Source organism: Manis pentadactyla, chromosome 3 (genome assembly GCF_030020395.1).
Source record: "Manis pentadactyla isolate mManPen7 chromosome 3, mManPen7.hap1, whole genome shotgun sequence".
Classification (NCBI taxonomy): Eukaryota; Metazoa; Chordata; class Mammalia; order Pholidota; family Manidae; genus Manis; species Manis pentadactyla.
Genome location: NC_080021.1, coordinates 221536043 through 221556517, shown reverse-complemented (window position 1 = coordinate 221556517; position 20475 = coordinate 221536043). Strand labels below are relative to the sequence as shown.

The window sequence follows — 20475 nt, the reverse complement described above, 5'->3', positions numbered from 1 at the left end:
CAAACCCAACAGCTGTTTGCCGTCACGCACCACGCAGCACACTGACACCGCTGACCACGTCCCCCTTCTTCAGAGCCTTTCAGTCAGTGCCTGTGACCCCAAGTGTCTGAGCTTTCCTCCCACAGCACGGAGAACCCCTGCGCCGCCTCACAGCCAACTCCTGCCCTCTGCCTAAGGCTCGTCTCTCTGGGCTCCGTCCCAGGCCGCCCACTGCGTCCCATCTCTCCTGCTCCCAAGGGTCCCAGGCAGGACTCAGACCTGGACCCCCAGCCTCCCTCTGGCCCTGGCCTCCAGGACACCTCCACTCTGCTACTACCCGTAAAACAGACTTGTCCTCGCTCCTGTCCCTCACCTCCGTGGGACAGCCAGCCCCAAAGGCCCTGCTGTTCCACCTCAGACACCCCAGATCCTTCCTTCACCAGCCACAGTGGCAGAACCATGATGCCATCCCTGCTCTAGCTGCCGCCCCATCCTCAGCCCTCTGAGCGGGTGTCTCCCACGCTCCCTCCAAGGCCAGGACCCAAGGTGCCTGGCCATGGCCGCGGCCCTGGTCTGGCTTCCCAGCCCACGCTAACCCACGCAGGATGACCAGACCATGCGGCCAAGCTGGCAGCCAGCGCGCAACGCTGGGGTTACCAGATCCGACTCGTCGCCGTCCTCCTCGTCCCCGGTGCCGGCCGACTCCTGCTCCTCTTCAGACTCGCCATCCATCTGACAGTCACACGACACACCAAAAAGAAACAAAGACTAATGAGACCCGTTGGTGGCAGATGACTTGATGAACACACACCACCAAACTCACTGGCAGTGAACCCAGAGAGGCGCGCGCCTACCAGGGGGCAGGGCACGAGTCCTGGGCGCTGCCCTCAGCCAAGGGCGTAGCTCTGCACCAACAGGAGCACGCGTGTCCACTCCCTGCCCACATGGGGTGTTCAGCACATGAGGGTTAAGACTGCCCTCAATGAGTTTGTATAAAGCAGGAAAAATAAAACCCACAAAGATTTTCAGAGGCTACAAAACAGTACACGATGCAAAGCCCACCCTGCAGCCCAGAGCCCAGGGCAGCACCGACCACACTCTCTCCAGCAGACACTCATCACAGAGAGAACAAACACGCAGAAGGTCCCAGTCTACACAGGCGGCTCAACACTGAACACACTTTCGTGAATGTTACTTTCACCTAATTAAAACTGTGGTTTGGCATTCTTTCCCTATCACAACATAGGTACCTTCCTTCTGCTATATTTATCTTTTCTACCCACACAGGTAATACATGAATAGGCTTTCAATGCAAAAGACACTGAAATGAGGGTCCCTACCCCTCCTTAAGGCAGGGGTGCAGCCTGCTGCTCTGTGGGGTGTAGGCAGCCTCTCTGGCCCCCACTCCACGTGGCCCTCATTGCCACATGCTGTCCTCAGCAAGGATCTAGATATGGGGTTCCAAGAATGTTGCTACCAGCTGTGCCTACAGGGGCACCTCCAGTGGGGAATGGGACCTTTGCTCCGCAGGCACAACAGGAAGTGAGCATGTCCCTTGCCTCCTGCACCTCCTGCCCTGGGTTCTGGGTCTCAGTCTTACCCTAGGAGGCCTTCCTCATCTGACTAGAAAAAGTTTCCAACACTTTCTTCCACAATTCAACATTTTGTGTTAACACCTCAAACCTTCTGGAACTTACTCTTTAAAATTACAGCATGAATTTAATTCACCTAAAACACACCCCCTAAAGTGAGCAAGTCAGCTGTTAGTATACTGAGAGCCCCAGCCCCACGAAACTCCAGAATGGAGTTTACTCTTGTGTTCCGTGATGCAAAGGTCAGCCTTTATTTTTCTCAAAAGGACCAGTCAACTGTCCCAATAACACTGACAACCTCATGTCCCCATGACACAAACAGAGGCCTCCTCCTCCCGCACACCCTAAACAGGGTGCCTGGCACGCCCGGCCCTGCCCCTCTTGCACAGCCACAGTCACCCCAGGTGTTGTTCGTGCAGCCAGTCCTGGTCTCCAACCGTGCTCTTGGCCCGATTCCACGTCAGCCCTTCTACACAAAGTCCTCTTAGGTTTTGGCGAGAACTGTTCTACACTTACAGACAACGTGGGAAAATTAAATGAGGGCTTCCCACTCAAATAACGGTCTTTCTGCAAATGGGTGTCTTCTTTCTTAACCCCTTTCAGCAAAGTTGTGCAGTTTTCCTCTTCTAGGTAACAGACACTTCTTGTTAAATATATTGCTAAGTCCTCTGCTGACATGAAAAACTTGGAGCTAGTTTTTAATGTGTGATACTGCAGTTTGTTTTTCAAAGAGTCCTGATCTCTTACAAAGACCCACACTGTAATGCCTGCTTGGACAATCCCTACGTGGATAAAAAGGCAGGCCAGTGCTGACGACTGTTCACAGATCTGTGTGTTCTGCAAATCCCAGATTTTCTACTTAGAAAAGTTAAAAGGCTCCCTGAGGTGTTTGCTGACACCACTATCATCACGTGCTCTGACGACAAACATGAAAGTCCCCGCCAACTTTCCCGGACCTGGACCTGGGTGACTACGCTCCCAGCGGCTCTTCTCTTGCCCTCCAAGCATCTGTGTCCCTCTGACTCTCACCCCTCAGCACAGCAAGGCCGCAGTGCTCATGTTGGGGAGAAAATGGCAATCTGTATTACCGATACTAGAAATGCTTCGAAATCTTCTGCATTCAGTAACCTTTTTTGTAGGATTCTGACATCTATAGTCAGCTCGGTTTAATACAAATTATCTTTATTTCTGGATAGGTTTTTATTTCACAAAGACTGAGCAATGAAACTACCAATCAAAACAGGTAGATTAGAACTGAATTAACCCCAGTTGCTTCAGAAACTCCTGCAAGGTCAAGAGGGAAAGGGTTGCTTTCCAAGGGGTCGTCTGATAACTGAGCATGTGGCAGCCCCAAGGAATGAGGTGCCAGCTGAAACCTGAGCAACCAGAGAGAGGAGGGAGGACGGCTGGCAACCAGGGTCTGGTGCTGACGAGGGAAGCACCGTAGTGAGCTAGGAGGCCATGGGGTGGGCACGGCTCCATGGCTGTGTGGCAAGCAGGGGGCCCTGACCCAGCAGTATAAAACTCTGGTCCACCAGGCCCTGCTGGAGCCACAGCTTTGGGGCAGGAGGTGAGGGGCCAGCTCTTCCCTAACCAAGGCCCAGAACAACTGCCCAGCTTCCAACCTGGATGGCGAGACAAGGATGCCGATCTCATCAGCAAGAAGGCAGACACTGCACTGGGGACACAGACACGGGGCTCACTTCCTACAAAATGATTTTGCAAAGGAAAGATAACAAACAGATAAATGGCTGAGTCTTAAAGAGGCACTCACAAAAGACAGCGCCCAAATGGCAAATAAAGATGAAGAAGCACCCGACCTTCCCGAGAGTCAGGAACATGCTCAGTCTGATGTGACGCCGCCCACATTCACATGCAGAGTGCCAGGTCGGTGAGGCCGACTCAACAGACGGACACTGGGGTGTGGATGTGGGAAAACCACACACCATGCCTGTGGACACTCACACGAGACAGTGACCCCACCTGGAGTGCACAGCCTACTGAACACGCGTGCACACCGTGGTATCCTTCATGGCAGCCTGTGAGGTCAACAGTGGGGTGGGCACATGAGGCAGAGTGACAAAGGGACCCCAGACTGGGGGCTCGCAGATGCTCTGCTCTTGGGGCCCTTCCTGGACTGACTGCTGGGAGTGAGGAAGCCCTCTGTCCACCCACACTCACTCTCCTGGAAACCTAAGCCGAGACATGTTTAACCACAGCCCAACTCCAATGAGGGGCAGCTGAAAAGGCATATAGAATCTCAGAAATGTCGCCGTGATGATTGACTGTACAGACCTCCCAGACCACTTTGAAATCCACTGTCATGTAACAAGGAAAATGAACTAGTAATATGAATAAACTCCATAAACATAAATAAGCCACAGAACAGAAGGCGTGAGGCTGCACGGCTCCATCACACAGAGAACAGAACCAGAGGAGACGATGCTGCAGGGGCTGGGCAGCGGGCAGGAGGCTGGGCCCCCGTGGACTGAGCTGGGTGGGCGGCCCCCTCAGGGGTGCCCACAACCAACCTGTCCTTGTCACACAAGCACGCACACAAGCAGGCAGCTGGACTCTGTAAAATGGCTCCAGTTTTTCTCACTTCATCTGTTATCCTAGTAAGTCGTGTTCAGAGCTGCCAGTCATGAATCTGTCTCTTCCCTGCCTCCTTAATTCTTAAGAGCATCATTATCTGGGTACATAGCTGTGTTTACCCGACTAACACCATGTTCAGGATTCTAAGTGAGCCTGGTTCCAGAACGGGCCGGCAGATGTCCCCGCCTGTCTGCAGGCTCTGGAGCGACTGGCGCAGTGAGCTGCCCGCCACGCGCACGCCTGCTCCTGCTCCTCCCCTCGCTCTCCCCTGACCACACTGTCCTCTCGATGCTGCTCGATTCTTTTGTTGGCTTGACGTGCATTTGACTTTTCGCTTTACACCACTATCTAGAGTTGCTCAGTGTCTGGATTCTCTCTACAGGATAAGAACCTTGATCAAAACAGACTGAAATGCACAGGCCACAGACAGCACTGTAAATCAGCAGGGAGAGAAATGCCGGTCAGCATGTGCTGCGGGACATAAGGGGCCCTGAGCTCACCTCCTGCTTACAAAGCTTGACTGAGATAAAGTTCAGTAAAGTGTACTCACCTCACGTTCTATCACAGAACAAATTCTACAGGAGTCAAGCATTTATATGTAAGGATGAAATAGATGAGGTATTAACATACAGCTTACTCAAAATCACCAGTGAGAAAGGTCCAATTATCATAATTAAAACACAGAAACCAGAAATCATAAAGAAATAGGCTAGTGCCCATGGGTTCTGACAAGAGAAAACACACCCCAAACTCTGAAAGCTGAAAGTGATTCACACGTGTCAAAGGCTGTGCCTGCAGAGGAGAGCCGACTTAAAGTGTAAGAGGATGGTCAACAAAAAAAAATGGTGCATTCCAAACAAGTCATTGTTTCAGTAAGCTCACCGGGAACTCCTCTGCCTACCGTTGGTGACAGAAAACCTTGACCAATAAAACAGCACATTTAAACAAAGAAGCCCTGATAACATGGAACAGCAGAGACACAACTCTCCGTGCCAGCTTGAGCTCAACTCTCCTCTTCCCTCCTCATCTAAGCTGCCTTCTCGGGACCAGGAGAACTGATGCTGATGTCTAACCAGAAGCTGCACCTTGCAGTGCCCCGGAGAGCCGGGCACCACCTGCAGACACTGCTGCTGAGAGCCAGCCCACACACACCCTCAGGTGGACACGACTGGGCCATCCGGGAAACACCAGGTGCCGGCAGACCCCACACCGCCCTCCACAGGCCCAGTCAGCAGCCTGGATGCACATGCCGGGCAGTGGGGCAGAGGCCTCCCTGTGTCGGTCCCCACCCACAGGACAGGCGCCCCCAGGGAGCGTGCCCCGGACTCAGGGGCAGTCACCAAGGCCAACAGCAAGCAGCTCCAGTCAGCTAGGAACCTAAAGAAAGCTCAAGATGCAGACTCCAGTGGGTCAGTACAGGAGACACACTTCTCTGGCAAAAATACACCTAGCTAAAAGCTCAAGGAAGTAACACACAAAAATCCAAGTCAGAAGTAACGGGGGATTCAGTAAGGACTAGAAGAGCCCAGACCGCTCAGCCTCGGGACCAACGGCCCACTCTCTCGTCGCTCTTCACCCAGAGAAGCAGGAAAGCCTACCTTTCGGGAATGGTCAGTCTCGCACACGCTCTCCTTAGAAGTTCTGCTGTCCTCCATGGGAAAGGCGGCGGCCTGCTCAGCTCCCTGATCCTCATCCTCATCAAGCTCCTCTGAGTCCTCCTCCTCCGAGTCCACCTCCAAACTCTCCCCGTTCACGTGCAGGCTGCCATCCCCCAGGTCCTTCTCCCCCTGCAACATGAGCGGGGTGCACCTGTCACGTGGAGCCACATCGGGACCGCCTACCAACTCCCGCCAGGGTGGGGGCGCGTGGACAGAGACCACAGCTGGGCCTCCCGAGACCCTCCTCACAGCTGTGCCCAGGGCAGAGGCACTGCGGAGCCCAGCTCCTTCCAAGGGCACCGAGGTCGCCCAGTGACCCACGACCCACACAGCGCTCACACTTCCAAGCGCATGTGCAAGCAACACGAGAGCCCTTACCTTGGAGCCCACACCGGAATGAGCTATACTCTTAAACATCTCAATCACCGTCCTCTGTTTCAATACTTTGGTCTTTTTCTTAGGAACCAGGCTATAGGTCCCCATTCTTCGCTTTTTCTTCCGAGATACTGCAGCTGCTAAAACAAAAGGCAAGCAAGCTAAAAAAAAAAAAAAAGTCAAAAGGGGACAAGAAAGGAAAGAAACACTATTCAAATGTTTTTTAAAGGTAGGTGACATTCACAAAATCTGATTACTAAAATGTTCAGCACGCTGCAACAGTACTGGCCTCTCTTACTGGTCATAAACGTCACAGAGAAAGCTAAGTACTTCCCAGCAAGACCCTCAGCTGTACCGGTGGAAACACAAGGGCCCCCTTGGGCACCACTGGAGCACCCAGTCCCCATCTCGGGGGGACCTCCCCAAAAGGGCCGGCAAGACCCAGGCCCAGGAGGGAGCGGCCTCCCTGCCAACCGCCGGGAACAGGCCTGCTCAGCCCTCCTGCCCCGCATCTCTACAGCACAGCCATGCAGCTGGCCAGAGTCCAGCTCCTCCTGGACCTCTGCCTGCCCCTCCTCCTAGCCAGACAGACCACAAACCAGGGCAGAAGTCATCCTTGAAGCCACTGCCCTGGGAACCAGGAAAGCACACGGGGATGAGGACAGGAGGAAGCAAGTCCAGGGGGCTCCTAGGGGCAGCAGCACCCGTGAGGGCTCACGAGTGGGAGAGCCCAGGAGAGGGGGAGCCTCACAGGGGCTTGAGTGGCCCAGCAGGGAGGGCTCACAGGGACATCTAGACACATTCTGGACAAAGCAGTCCCAGGTGGATTGGTTTTATAGAACAAGGCTCTCTACAGTTTTTTTTTTTAAAGCTCCACAGCTTTAACACAGAGGAACTCTACTAAGGAGCTGAGGAAACCCCTTGAACAGGCTGGTGGAGCATGCCGATGTGACCCAGCCTGTGAACAGGGAACATCGTGCTCACAGCTCAAGCAGAAGCCCCGAAGACACACGTCCTAGCCCTGGGGGAGGGGGGTGCCAGGGCCCAAGGACACTGAGGCAACAGCCCCCTGGCCCTGCAGCATGTCACTGGGATGGCTCTGAGCGCGTGACCCTTCAAAGGAAGTGCGGCCCTGCCATCCACACACCGGAATGGGTAACTGGGTGCCAGTGTGTTCAGGCTAAGAGCAGTGGGAGGGACAGTCGCCTGGTAGCATGCAGACCTGCTCGTCCCCCTGCTGTGGTGCAGGAGGCAAAGGACAGCTCCTGCCAGACTCGGTGCCCTGGCAGCTTGCAGCATCTCTCAAACTTCCTGAAATGACTCCCTGGACACTGCTCCAACGCCCCTTACACAGGGAGACAGCCGGGAAGCAGCGAGGTGTGAAGATTCCCAGTCTTCACGGGCGCTGCCACAAGGGCTTCACGTGTCACCAAGGTGCCACAGCGAGTGGGCTGCACACCCGTGCTCCTGGGACCTGACCCTCGGCAGGCCCCCCCGCCTGGACAGGCTCTCTATGCATCCCACAACGCTGAGAAATGCGCTGGCAACTCTGTGACGCCAAGACGACTGTGACGACACTCCCCTTGGTAGGAGACACTTGTAGACACAGAAAGGGTGACTTCTGTGCCCTCCCCAGAGGTGACAACGCCAGGACACCTGACTCATGTGCAGGCCTTGAGCAAAGGGCCTTTCTACACTGGAGACAGTCACCTCATCTCTACAGAAGTGTGTACTCAAGGCTCGAGAGGAAGGCCCCTCACTTAAAGCCACTCATGTAACACCCACACACACAGAAGAAACCGAATGCTCATGTCCCACCTGAGGAGTAGGAGCGTGTGGAGCGGGGCAGCCAGGGTAGGGGGCTGACAGCCACTTGGGCTACGCCTCCTGACACCCAGGGTGTTTCCGGCAGCACTGGGCTCAGGACCCGAGAGGGCTGCCGCCCCTTAGAGCAGGGCAGCAAGGTCTTAGAAATGAAAGCGACCTTCACGTCGAGGCTGGGACCCAGCTCCCCAAGCACGCTGGCGGGTGTGCGGTGAGGCCACCCCGGGGCACAGGTGTAACTCCCAGGGCACCGCCACAGGCCCTCACCTGTCTGCGACCTGGCGGTGGCCACGTAGCACTGGTTCTGAGGTAGCGACTGGTGGAGGGGTGGGAAGGGGGGCAAAAGCTGTGGCCGTCCAGAATCGGTGACGTTTGTGCCAATCTCCTCCAGCTCCTCATGACCCCGAGCTTCTCGCACTTCTCTGGGGTCCTTGCCGGCTGCGTGCTTCAAAAGAAAGACAACCAGTAACTGTAACCATGCACACGCAGGCGTCGCTGAGACACACCCCCAACACGCTCCTTCCCCAGAGACCCCCCTCCACCGGGACGCAAGCCCGAGCGAGACAGACCAAAAGCACAGGCGGCCCCCAGAGTGGAGCTCATTTCTGAAGGGCAGCAATCGCGACATGGGCCCGCCGCATGTGCTTCCTACTGGGCCCCATGCGGCAAGCCGGCCAGCCCGGTTCAGGGAGTAAGAATGTCTCCAGGTCAAAAAATACCCAGATGGACAGCAGCAAAAACGCAGAAAGCATTTTCAGTTTCTCACAGCTACACCACAAATCTCCCAAATGGTATACATACCACAGGACATCACTCGACATTTTTTAAATTACCTTTTGCTCAGTTTTACCAATCTCCCAATCTACCTCCAAGCTCAGCCTTCCAACTCCAGCAACCTAAGACCCCCATGCCAAGCCCCGAAGCTGACGAGTGGTCCTGTCTTCACTCCAAAGTGCCCAGACACCCTCTGCTTGATCGCAATCCAATCCAATCCAACTTTACCACGCTCCTGGGCACACAGTAGGTGCAATGAACAGTGAAGAAATGGGCCTCCTGTGATAAATGGTGCTGGAAAAACTGAGATATTCACATGCAAAAGAATGGGGTTAGACCCAATCTCACATTGTAGATAAACATTAATTCAAAATGGATCAAAGACCTGAAACCATAAAACACAGGGGAAAGCTTCGTGACACTGGATTTGGTGATGATTTCTTGGAATAAAACACCAAAAACAGACACAACAAAATGAAAAAAATGGGAGAAAAAAATGGGGTAACCCACAAAATGGCAGAAAATGGGAAAAAAACACCAAAAACAGACACAAAAGGGGAAAAATGGGAGAAAAAAATGGGGTAACCCACAAAAATGGGAGAAAATACTCACAGATCATATCTTTGATAAGGGATTAATATTCAGAATACCCAAAGAACTTCTAAACCTCCACAATAAGAAAACCCAGCAACCTGCTTGACCCTGCGCAGGGGACCTGAACAGACCCTTCTCCAAACAAGACATGCAGGCAGGCCATAAGCACATGGACATCACTCACCACCAAGAAAACGCAAACCGAAGCCACAGTGAAGTGTCACTTTACACCTATAAGGAGAGCTACTGTCAAAAAAACATAGAAAATTGTCACTTATATCTCAGTTAAAAGAAATACAAGTGTCCACAAGAGCATAGAGAAGTGGGAGCCCTCGTGCACCACGGGTGGGAATGCAAAATGGTGCGGCTGTTGTGGAAATCAGCATGAGGTTCCTTAAAAAACTAAACACAGAATTACCACGTGATCCAGGAACTCCACTTCTGAGAACACATCTAGAGAACCAAAAGCGGAGTCTCAAAGAGCTATCTGTGCACAATGGTCCACAGCAGCACAATTCACAACAGCCAAGACGTGGAAGCAACACAAGTGAACATTGACCAACTAATGGGGTGCATCCACACCATGTAGTATCACTCGGCCCTCAAAACGAGGGAATCCTGATGTGACACTGTGCTCCATGAGATGAGGCCAACACAGAAGGACAAATTCTGTGGGAATTTTTACTTGGGAGGTGCCTAGAGTCGTCAAATTCAGAGAGAGAGTGGGCAGGGGCAGGGCTGGGAAGGGGCGGCAGGGCGTGTGTCACGTGGACAGAGCCCCATCTGGGAGGCTCTGCCGGTGGCACTGGCGACGGCCACACAGAGACCTCAACCCGGCTCATGCCCTTGAACAGTGCACTTAGAAATTGTTAAAATGGTGAGTTTGATGTTATGCGTATTTGACTACAATAAAAAAGAAAAAGGGCTTGCCCCTGTCCCAGAGTGACACCCGGAAGCTGGCCTGCCCGAGCTCTCTGCATCCCCCGTCACCCCCACCCCCACCCCAAGGGGACCTGCTCACACTTGGGCACCAACCCAGCTTCTCCTGCAGGGCCCTTCCTCCCTCCCTCAACAGTGTCCTCCAGTTAACCCACCCCCGCATGCCAGGCACCCGTGTACCTCGCTGGCTCTGTAAGCTTCTTCAGTCTTTCTCAGATACGCCAGGTTTGTCTCACACAGTCACTGTCTGAACACAGGAATCTGACACTGCTCCTCATGGCTCCTACGGACACCGTGCGAACCGCGCAGCCCACAGTGGCTATCAGTCTCACCCAGCACTCATGGGCAAATGTAAAATATGATTTTCAAGTGCACATAAATGAGGGACAAAAATAAAAGAGATGGCCCAATGAGGCTAAATCTTGCTTAGGTATAAAACCCCCTGTCTGGTGTAAGATGTTTTTTTTTTAATCCAAAACCAAATGTAAGCACTGATGAATGTGGGGGGAAGATCCTAAGACTGTGCGAGGGCTCTGTGATCTGACAAAGCACCGAGGCCAGTGGGGTCTGGCCCTGGCTGGCCCCCCTACCCCATGCCCTGCGCCCAGGGCCCGGCCCGCCATCACACACACACACACACACCGCCATCACACACACACACACACACACACACACACACACACCGCCATCACTCACACACACACACCGCCATCTCACACACACACACACACACACACACACCCGTCTACAGTCAGCCTCAGCCTGGCGCCAGTCCCTGGCATATCGCCAGGTGCATGTCTGCTCAGGGTGAGTTCTCACAGCCAGCAACTTCTCCTTCCAGACACTTAATTTCAGTGGCAACATGGATTTGCACAATCACCGCATAAAGAAATACCTCCCCAAACTGGACTAGGAGCTCCCACAACAGGCCACGTCTTTTTCCAGATCCTAGAGAATACGAGTGGGCATGTGTGGGAGAAGGTGGGGGCAGGAAGGGACACAGCACAGGAGGAGAAGGCGAGGGGCCCCTGTGCTGGAGCCTGCCGGGGCTGCCACTCTGCATGGTGACAAGCACTTTGGTGCAGGGGAGAAAAGCCTCCTTTCCACAAACTTCCACTTCCTTTGCCCAAGCAGTGGATAAGGGGGCTTCTTGGCAAGACCACCTCTGCACTGCAGAGGGGCATCCGACCAAGGGACCGTGAAGACACCTCACTGTTACACTCTTACAAAGGAAATGGATCATGTTCACAAGTCTTCCACACTCATTTATCACTGGACTGACTGGTTCTGCAATTAAATATGGTTTCCTAAGAAAATCAAACAAGACTGACCTGGGTTTGGGGGGCAGGGAGCTCTGAGGGCAGAAGAGGCCGGGTATGGAGCCCGGGAGCCAGAAGGGCACTGCAGCCAAGGGTGGCCTTCAGGGCGGCAGCGTCGGGGGCCCCGCCCTTCCTGGCTCATCTCTCCTCCCATGGGGACCTGGGGGGGCACACCATACATCCAGGGTATACAGCAGGCAGGGGGTGGGACCTCAAAACCATCCCAATCTCTCCCCCAAGACTGACCAATGTCAGACAATGCAGTGATTGCCAACAAGAGGGTATGTGCTGTGTGATTAACTGCACACTAATAACTATAATAACACAATTCAGAACCAACTGAATACTTACAAGCCCTACAGTCAGAAATTTCTTTAAATTTAAACTTGCTTTTCTTCCCCTAACAGAATACGGCAGGGGACAATGAAAGTTTCTCTATGAGAGATAAGATCATGGGAGTGGGATGGAATCAATGTATAATTTCAAGAACATAAATAAATAATGTAAAATTTCTGACATACATTTTAAAATTGGTAATGATGGGCCAAAAAATGGTAGACAAAAAAAAATGACCTTCATCCTGAACCTCACACCTAACAGAAAACTAACTCAAAATGGATCATTTACTTAAAAGTCACATAAAACTAAAAAGCTTTTTTAAAAATTAAGAGAAAATTTTGGTACCTAAGGCTTAGAGGTCTTAGACATAACATCAGAAGCACAAACCATGAGAAAAAACTCTGACATGTTGGCACTTTGTACGATGGAGACCTTTTGCTCCACCAAGATCCATGGCTGCCCACCTGGAGGGCTCACATCCACAACTCCCAGGCTCGCAAGACATTTAGTTCTAAAACTGGTAAAAGGTCTGAAAGACATTTCACCAGAAAGGATAAAGATGGCAAATGAGCCCTAAAGAGAGATGCACCACCACCAGCCATCAGGCAGTCCGCCTAAAGCCACAGCCACTACAGAGGACAGCAACACCAGGGGCCAGCAGGGACGTGCAGCCACAGCCCAGCTGCCGGGGCCGAGGGCAGCAGCCGTGGGGAAGGCAGTTTGACAGTAACTTATGGAACTGAAATCCAACCACCACACAACCTGCACTCACACCCCTGGATGTTTATCCAGAAACACTAAGACTACATTCCAATAAAAATGTGTACGTCAATGCACGGAGCAGCCCCAAACTGGAAACCTGAAAGGTCCCTCACCAGCAGGTGGCCGGACTCTGGGACATGAAGTGTGAAGTGCTAAAGACCACGGCAGAGCTGGGGAGCAGGTAAGAAGCTGCCCAGGCACTGGCAGAGAGGAGAGCCAAGACCACGGGGTCTTGCCTGGAGGGTTGCCAACCAGAGGCGCAGATGACCACTAGTGATGGCAACCAGCCTGGCTTCAGGAAGCTCACCACAGTGCCAGGGATGGAAGATCCCAGGGGAATCACTCCGACCTGAGAGGACACGGACTTGGGGGAGCACACTCGCATCTGGGCACCTGGAAGGCGCATCACTGGCAGGCCCAGAAGCCTCGGCAGTGTGAGCAAAAACCAGGAAAGTGCTGCCTGTCCTCAGAGCAGCCCCAAGCCTGGTGGGTGGTGTGAGGACGCATAATGTGCACCCTCAAGGCGGTCCTCTGTCCCTCTACCTGTCACCTGTGGGCCTGACCAACGCCAGCCTACTCACGTCCCAGCAGGACAGGGACAGAGCTCAGCTCCTGAGCAGGAACAAAGCCCCAGGCCCGAAGCAGAAGAGGTGCCCTGAGCATCTGATGTGTCATTATTCAGTGGGCAAAGGGCACCTTAAGATGAGCAAAGACCAGGGAGCAGGCTGAGGGGCCCCCCGCTGTGCCCCTCCATGGGACGTCACCAGCACTCCCAGGCCCTCAGCAGCCCAGCGGCCGCTTGTCAGATGGCCTCTGCCACTTCTGGCCTCTCTCAATACACAAAAGCCAATATGCCTCATCACATGAGACGGGAGACAGCCAGAAAGGGACAGCGAGACAGACACAAGGCGGCCCCGCCCGACAGGCCGCATTACCAGGCCAGGGACGGGCTTCGGCATGGTCTTCCGGGCCCTGTGGACCTTGACATCGGTGCCAGCGGCCGTGGGCTTCTTGTCCTCTGCATCTTTACTCCCCTCCCCGAGCCGGGCCGGCCCTGCAGCTGGCGTCTGAGCAGAGGCGCTGGGAGTCCTCCCTTTGCAGGGCCCCCCAGGGAGGGACTTGGCAGCGTGGCCCGGCAGTGAGGAGGCCAAAGTGCTGGCGACCCGCAGGGGCTGCTCCTGCGCTGCCGGCCTGCCGAAGCAGCGCCCGGTGCTCCCAATGGTGGGCGTCTGTGGGAGGTCATCAGCTCCAACGCGGTTTCGCTTCCCTACTTCAGCGTCTCTTTCTGAAATCCCGTTCTCCGCTATTCGGGCTAGTTTACCGGCAGCTTCCTGCAGGCTGACGGCAGTCTTCTCCTGAGTGTGCGCTGCAGCGAGGGGGCTGCCCGCCTCGCTTTTCCCACAGGGCCCATTGGTCTCACCACTTGCGGCCACAGGGACCTCTCCTCCCTGCTTCTCTGCTGGGCCTTCATCAGCAGCCATGGGAATCTCTGCGGACAGAGGAGAAGGGTCAGTGGCTGCCGCTCTGCCCACCATGACACCACCAGCTACAGGAACCGTTTCTTTGGTTTACATAAAACTGTTTATGGAAAAACTTTTCAGTTTCATATACATTTAAGTTCAAAAAGATTAAATATAAAATGATGTCTTAGACTTTAACTTTGACGTCTGGCTGTTAATCAGGGAGACCAAATCCTGAAGAGGGGAGCCTACCCTGAGCTCAAACACCTCAGCGCTGCCCACCCTACCCACGAGCTGCAGGCGGGCCTGGAGTCCTGCCCAAGTGATACAGTCTAAAATCAGAGGCACAGAGCAAACAACCCATGTTGAGCAAATTAATTTTAAGGTAGTAAAATTTCAAACATATTACACAGATCCGCAGCCCACCAGGAACAAGGCACTTCTGTAAAATAAAACTGAACATCACTAAGAGAGAAAACAGGGCCTAGGAAGCAGCTTCACAGAACAAATTTACCTATAGCGGAGGGTGGTGCCCCCAGAGACAGCACAGAGGCCCGAGGCCCCTCTCACATGCCCTATGCGTCCCTGCCATCTGGCTGTTCCTGACTTGTGTTCTTTATAACAAACCAGTAAGAGAAGCAAATGGCTTTCCTGAGTTCTGTAAGCCTTCTAGCTGACTACCAGACCCAAGGAGGGGGTCACGGGACCCTCTGACTTATAGCCGGCTGACAGGAAGAGTGGGTACCCCTGGGGACGGTCTAACAGTGACTGGTGCCTGAGGCAGGGGCAGTTTTATGGCACTGAGCCCCTATCTGAAGGGTCTTGCCTGACTCCAGGGAGGCAGTGTGAGCACAGGATGCCCACAGGCATGGCAGGACTGCCTGGTGCGGGGACCCCCACATCCCTGTCAGAGTGAAGCAGGACACTGGGCTGCGGCCGCTGCAATCCCCACTAACCAGCTTGGTTCTGAACGCCTAGCCAGCGCAGTCAGCCAAGCAAGAGGGTAACCCAGGGCAGGCAGGTCAGAGTGCTGCAGCGAAGGGCACTTGTGACAGACATGAGCCTGGTGGAAGCCCAGAGCACCCGTATGCAGGCTGCTCGGGCCGGTGACTGAGTTTGGAGAGTAATAACAAAAACAAAACTTGACCTAAACCTGATACTTCATATAAAAGTAGTCAAACAGAAAATAAATGTAAATATAAAATGTAAAACTAGGTAACTTTTAGGAGAAAAGTATCTTCAGGCTTTGGGGTGAGACAGAATCTACCCTTGACACCGGAAGTACAATCCCTGACGGGAACACTGACAACTGGACACCATCAAAATTAAAAACTTCCCAAACCAAAGGGTAGCAACACTGACCACAGTGCGGCCCACCACACATGACTGAGGCTCAGTCAGAAGGTGGATTCCGGCCCAGGTCACTGCTGGGGGTGCTGAAAGGTGCACGGGTATGGAAACTAGTTTCAGCAGCTTTTTATAGAACTAGGCAGACACTTCCCATGTGACAGCAATACATTCGTGGGCACTTACCCCAGAAAAATAAGAAGTAAAGTCCAAACACCAATGAACATGAATGTTCCCAGGAGCTTTACTGGAACAGGTAAGAGCTGGAAGTGACCCTGTTGTCCTTCAGCAAGTTAATGGATAAGCAAAACATGGTTCATCTATACCAGAGACCACCACTCACGGACACATGAAGCCACTTGGACGAATCACCCAGGGACTGATTATAATGTCGAGTGAAAAAAGTCAAGCCCAAAGGTAGCCCACAGTATGATACCATTTATATAACATTTTTGAAATGACAAGATGACAGAACTAGCGAACAGATTAGTCGTTGCCAGGGATTAAATGCAAGAGTGGGGGAGTGAGGCCTGGAGGCGGTGGTTAGGAAAGGCCACAGAGGGAACCACGTGTGCTGGCATGCTCTGCATCTGAAGGCACATGAGCACAAGCGAGGTGGGGAATCTGGGTAAGCTGTGGGGGAAGCATCAACATCAGCATCATGGCTGTCACACAGGGCAACAGTTCTCCAAAAGGTTACCGCCAGGGAACCCTGGTGGAGGGCACACAGGACGCTCTATTCCTTCCTACAGCTTCATTATCTCAAAGTAAGGTTCAGCTGCAAAAGATAAACTGCCTATCCATATACTATAGCAACTAACAATGGGAAAATAAAATTTTAAACACACCATCTACAGTCACGTAAGAAAATACGAAATAATCAGGGCAATGCCTGTACACTGAGAAATGTTATGTGTGGTCGTGAAGAACTCAAGGAGCAGTGAGCAGACAAAAAGCCACGCCTTGCTCCCAAGTCAGAACACTCACACCAAGTCTGGACTGAGAGCCGAGCAACAGAGGGCCGGCCACGTGACAGGAGGCCCACAGAAGCCTCGCAGGACTAGCATCTTACAAGTGGAGCTGTAAGCGGACCTACACCTGCCACCTGAGCATTAGCACCCGTTTGGTGCGGACCAAGCACTGGGAGAAGGTGACCCTGGTCCAGTGCTAAAGATGTTTGCAGACAAGAAAGAAGAGGCCAAATTTCTCTGCAAGCTAATTAATCAAGTGCCTTGGAAAAGCCCATCAATCTACTTGGGAAAAAAAAAAGGTAACAAAATCTAACATCACATTCAATGGACCAACAATACTATTCAAAATATCTAAGCAAGTTACAAGACACACAAAAGAGCAGATGAATCCGTAACGAGGAGAAAAATCAGTCAGTACAACGCCAGAAATGACCGAGGCGATGAGCCAGCAGATGTGAGTGTTCAAACTTCTACAGGGGCACCACGAAGAGCTTACAGGGAAACACAAACACAGAGACAGACACCCACACCACATGCACCCACCTGAAGGGAACTTTTAAGGATGAAAACAAGATTATTTGCGACAAAACTGCCACAGACCAGGCCGGGAAGAGAGACCTCTACCACTAAACACAACATAAAGCCCAGACACGAGGGCTGAAACGTGCGTTGAGAAGACTCAGACTTGAAATGCCCGCAACGGAAGGAGGCAGGAACATACAGTTGGAGAAGCAATGGCTGAGAAACATTTTTGCCAAAGACTTCCAATCATGAGAACAATAAAATCAGCAAGCAAAGGAGCTTAAGGAACAACCAGCAGGGTGAGCTCACACCAACCTCACTAGAGCACAGTGCGATCTCACTGCAGAAGTCAGCATGTGCAGGGAAGGCGAGAGTGCCCACAGCCCCTGCCCCATTCCGATCCGGCCAGGGAGCAAAGCAATATCGTCAAGCTACAGGAGGCAAACACCCCCTAGAATCCCACAGGCTACACGACTCCCTTCAACAGAACAGCTGCAGACAGACAAACGCTAAGAAAATAAGTCCCCAGCAGAGAAACACATCGAATAATGTTAAATACAGACCCTGAGGTGGTAGGGGAATGATACTGAGCTATGAAAAGGAATAAAGATTTCATGTCAGAAATTATAAACATGTAAGAATTTATTTTGTCATTTAAAAAAAAATTTTGGAAGATAACTGAATGTTGAAAGCTAACACACCAACACTGTATTCTGTGGCTTTTAACACCTGTGAAAGTAAAATTGTAGCAATAGCATAAAGGACAAGGGGGAAATGGACTTCATTTTTAAAGGCCCACGTCATGGAGTGCATGCTCATAAAGTAGACTCTGAGTGAAGATGAATGCTGTGAGCCCAAAAGCAAACACTGACAAAAAAAAGAAAGGGGACTACGAGGGTTAATATGCCAAGAGTGGAGGTGATAAGGAGTCATAAAAAATGCTCAATCTGAAAGAATGCAATCACAGAGAGAGAACAACTAAGAGAAAATGGGGGGAGAAAAGACAGTATTGTCCAATGAAACCAAAACAGATTGATGATCAAATACTCTAATAAAAGGCAGAGACTGTCAGCTGGATAAGAAAGTAAGGTGTGGGCAGATAGTGCGGGGCAGATGGGAGGGGAGGGGGAGCAGCAGAGGGGAGCTGGCTGGCTGGAGGGGCACCAGAGGTCCAGCATGGGACAGAATGCAGGGCGGGGCCACAGCCTCCATCCCAGAAACAGCCTGGCTGCCTAGAAAAGACCCCTCAACGCAGAGGGCAGACGTGAGGTGGAGTCCCCCAGGCAGCAAGTTTCTGACAAGGGAGGCAGCCGCCAGACCTCCCAACCCACCCTGCCTATGAGAGCCAAGGTGATCCTTCTAGAATCTGAAGCAAGTCTGCTATAAAATGTGAGCTTACACACGAAGTCACGCACACACAGAGAAGACATCCCTGCCCTGTGGTGGGGCCACTGGGTCCCTTCTGTCCCGTTGTGAGCCCATGCCATCTCCACCCATGGCGGGCCTCCATCCAGCATGCACATTATGGGTACAAGAGGAAATGGCCATGTGGATGTAGAAGGAGCCACCACAGCTCCAGGGACAGTAGGGAAGCCAGAAGGGGCTGAGCTGCAGTCGCCCAGGTCAGGTGCACAGTGGCCCATGGCAGGCACCACCAGGCCAATGTGAAGATGCAGACAGGGCCCACAGAGCGTCTTAGGCAGACACACAGGTGCACACAGGGCCTGCACAGCACCGGCTACAGTAAGCCCTCCCGCTCTTCCCGAGGCGCACACAGCAATCCCACCAGCGGCACAACCACTGTTCAGGTGTCCTCACTGGGTGGGGGTTGTGGTCCCTCTGACCGCCTGGGTGACCCTGACCCAGCAGGGTGGCTGTGTGCCTCCAAGACCCTTAGGCTACGGTGTGTGGTGTGAGAGAACGTGCTGGAACACCTGACATGCTGGGAGCAGCCATGCACATGGGGGAGGGTGACAGCCAGTGTGATGCCTCCTCCTGTGTCAGCTGAGGCAACACCATCCAGGCCCAGCGGGACAGCCTGCCCTGCAGAGCCGTGCTGCACTGTGCCTGGGCCGCCAGCCACCAGACTCTAGCTGGGATGCTGCTCTCCAAGAGCCCTGGTCAGTGCCGTAGGGCTTGCCTGTGCCACGGATTCATTTGTCACCACATGTCCTGCGCATCTCAGCGAAGCACAGCCTCGTAACCCCAAGCAGGGCTCCTTATGGGTTACCCGTCCCCACAAAGTGCCCCTCCGCAAACCCCCTTCACCAGCTTCCTTCCACGTCCTGACAAGTCTGCTACTTCCAAGGCTCTCATTTCTCCTTGCCCAGAACCACATTATCATGCCACCACAGGGGCAACATCGTCACAGGGCACGGGGCCAGTGGCACTGGCTCCCTTTGCTCAGCAGGATGCACTGATGCGCCAAGTCGCCCGAGCACCGCACTGTCCCCTACGTGGTACTGAGCCCTGCTGCCTGAGCATGTGCCCAGGGTGCTCAGGAGGCGGAAGCCTCAACCATTCAGCTCTGCATGGTATGAGCTGAGTGGTCATAAGCGCCCGTGTGAGCACACGCACACACACCCCCACCCCATTTTCTGGGGACATGAAGAGGGGGAGTGTGGGGCCTCAGCTCTTTGCCCTCTGGAAGGCTTCCCCTAGAGCAGGTCAGTGCATGCGTGTCTATCTGGGGATGGGGGAGGTGAGCAGCTACAGAGGAGACATCAGACCAGGAAGTCAGGAGCCCAGGAACTGGTGGGAGCCCCAGCCCTGAGCGGGAACAGACCCCGCCTTACCTCCTCGCAGCAGCTCTGTCTGCATGCAGCAGTCCTGCTTCGCATCCCCTTTTACTGGAACTGCCTGCTAAAAAGAAACAACTATCAGCCTGGGTTCATCAGCAGGTGGACAAGCAGTTTGCCAACACAACTTGTCAAAAGGACATCGCATCCCAGTCAAAACCATTCACACAGAAAATTGACCCTCAGACGACTGGCCCGCTGGGGTATATTCAAGCCAGCAGGTACAGTGACCTCCAAGAAGAATGGCGTTCGCAAAACAAGAAAGTCTTTCCTTCATCTGTATTTTTTGAGACGGTTTCTTAACAGTAAGAACACATTTGTGCATTACTTACATAATCAGAAATCTCAAATGTTTGCCTCTGTTATAGGAATGCTACAAATTATCTCAAAGTGCATTCTGTTGCTGATAATAATTCATCTAAGTATTTCAAATGCCAAACAAATACAAAAAAGTTATGAATGAATAAATCAAGAAGATTCAGTAAAAACCTGAATCCCTACATATTTGGTCTACTATGTGGAAGATGAATTATACATGGCCTCTTGGAATTGTTTCAAGACAAAAATCCTTGCCTTTGGGAAGGTCAGAGTCTGGCTGGAAAAGTGAGCATGAACACAGAAAATGCT

General features: G+C 52.8%; 1 protein-coding gene across 11 annotated transcripts in view; it reads right to left on the bottom strand.

The window, feature by feature from the left end:
- Window positions 1-20475, bottom strand: part of EHMT1 (euchromatic histone lysine methyltransferase 1) — a 142901-nt gene that overhangs the window by 62420 nt on the left and 60006 nt on the right. For 6 of the 11 annotated variants that reach the window (XM_036900715.2, XM_036900707.2, XM_036900709.2 and 3 more), the window contains exons 2-7: window positions 19846-19912; window positions 13686-14239; window positions 8291-8468; window positions 6203-6360; window positions 5765-5953; window positions 637-711 (exon numbers count right to left, since the gene is read on the bottom strand). In XM_036900715.2, the coding sequence (XP_036756610.2) occupies window positions 637-711; window positions 5765-5953; window positions 6203-6360; window positions 8291-8468; window positions 13686-14239; window positions 19846-19912 (1221 nt within the window). The remainder of the gene's footprint in view (window positions 1-636; window positions 712-5764; window positions 5954-6202; window positions 6361-8290; window positions 8469-13685; window positions 14240-19845; window positions 19913-20475) is intronic. The other 5 variants (XM_036900710.2, XM_036900720.2, XM_036900718.2 and 2 more) reach the window with 3 other exon arrangements.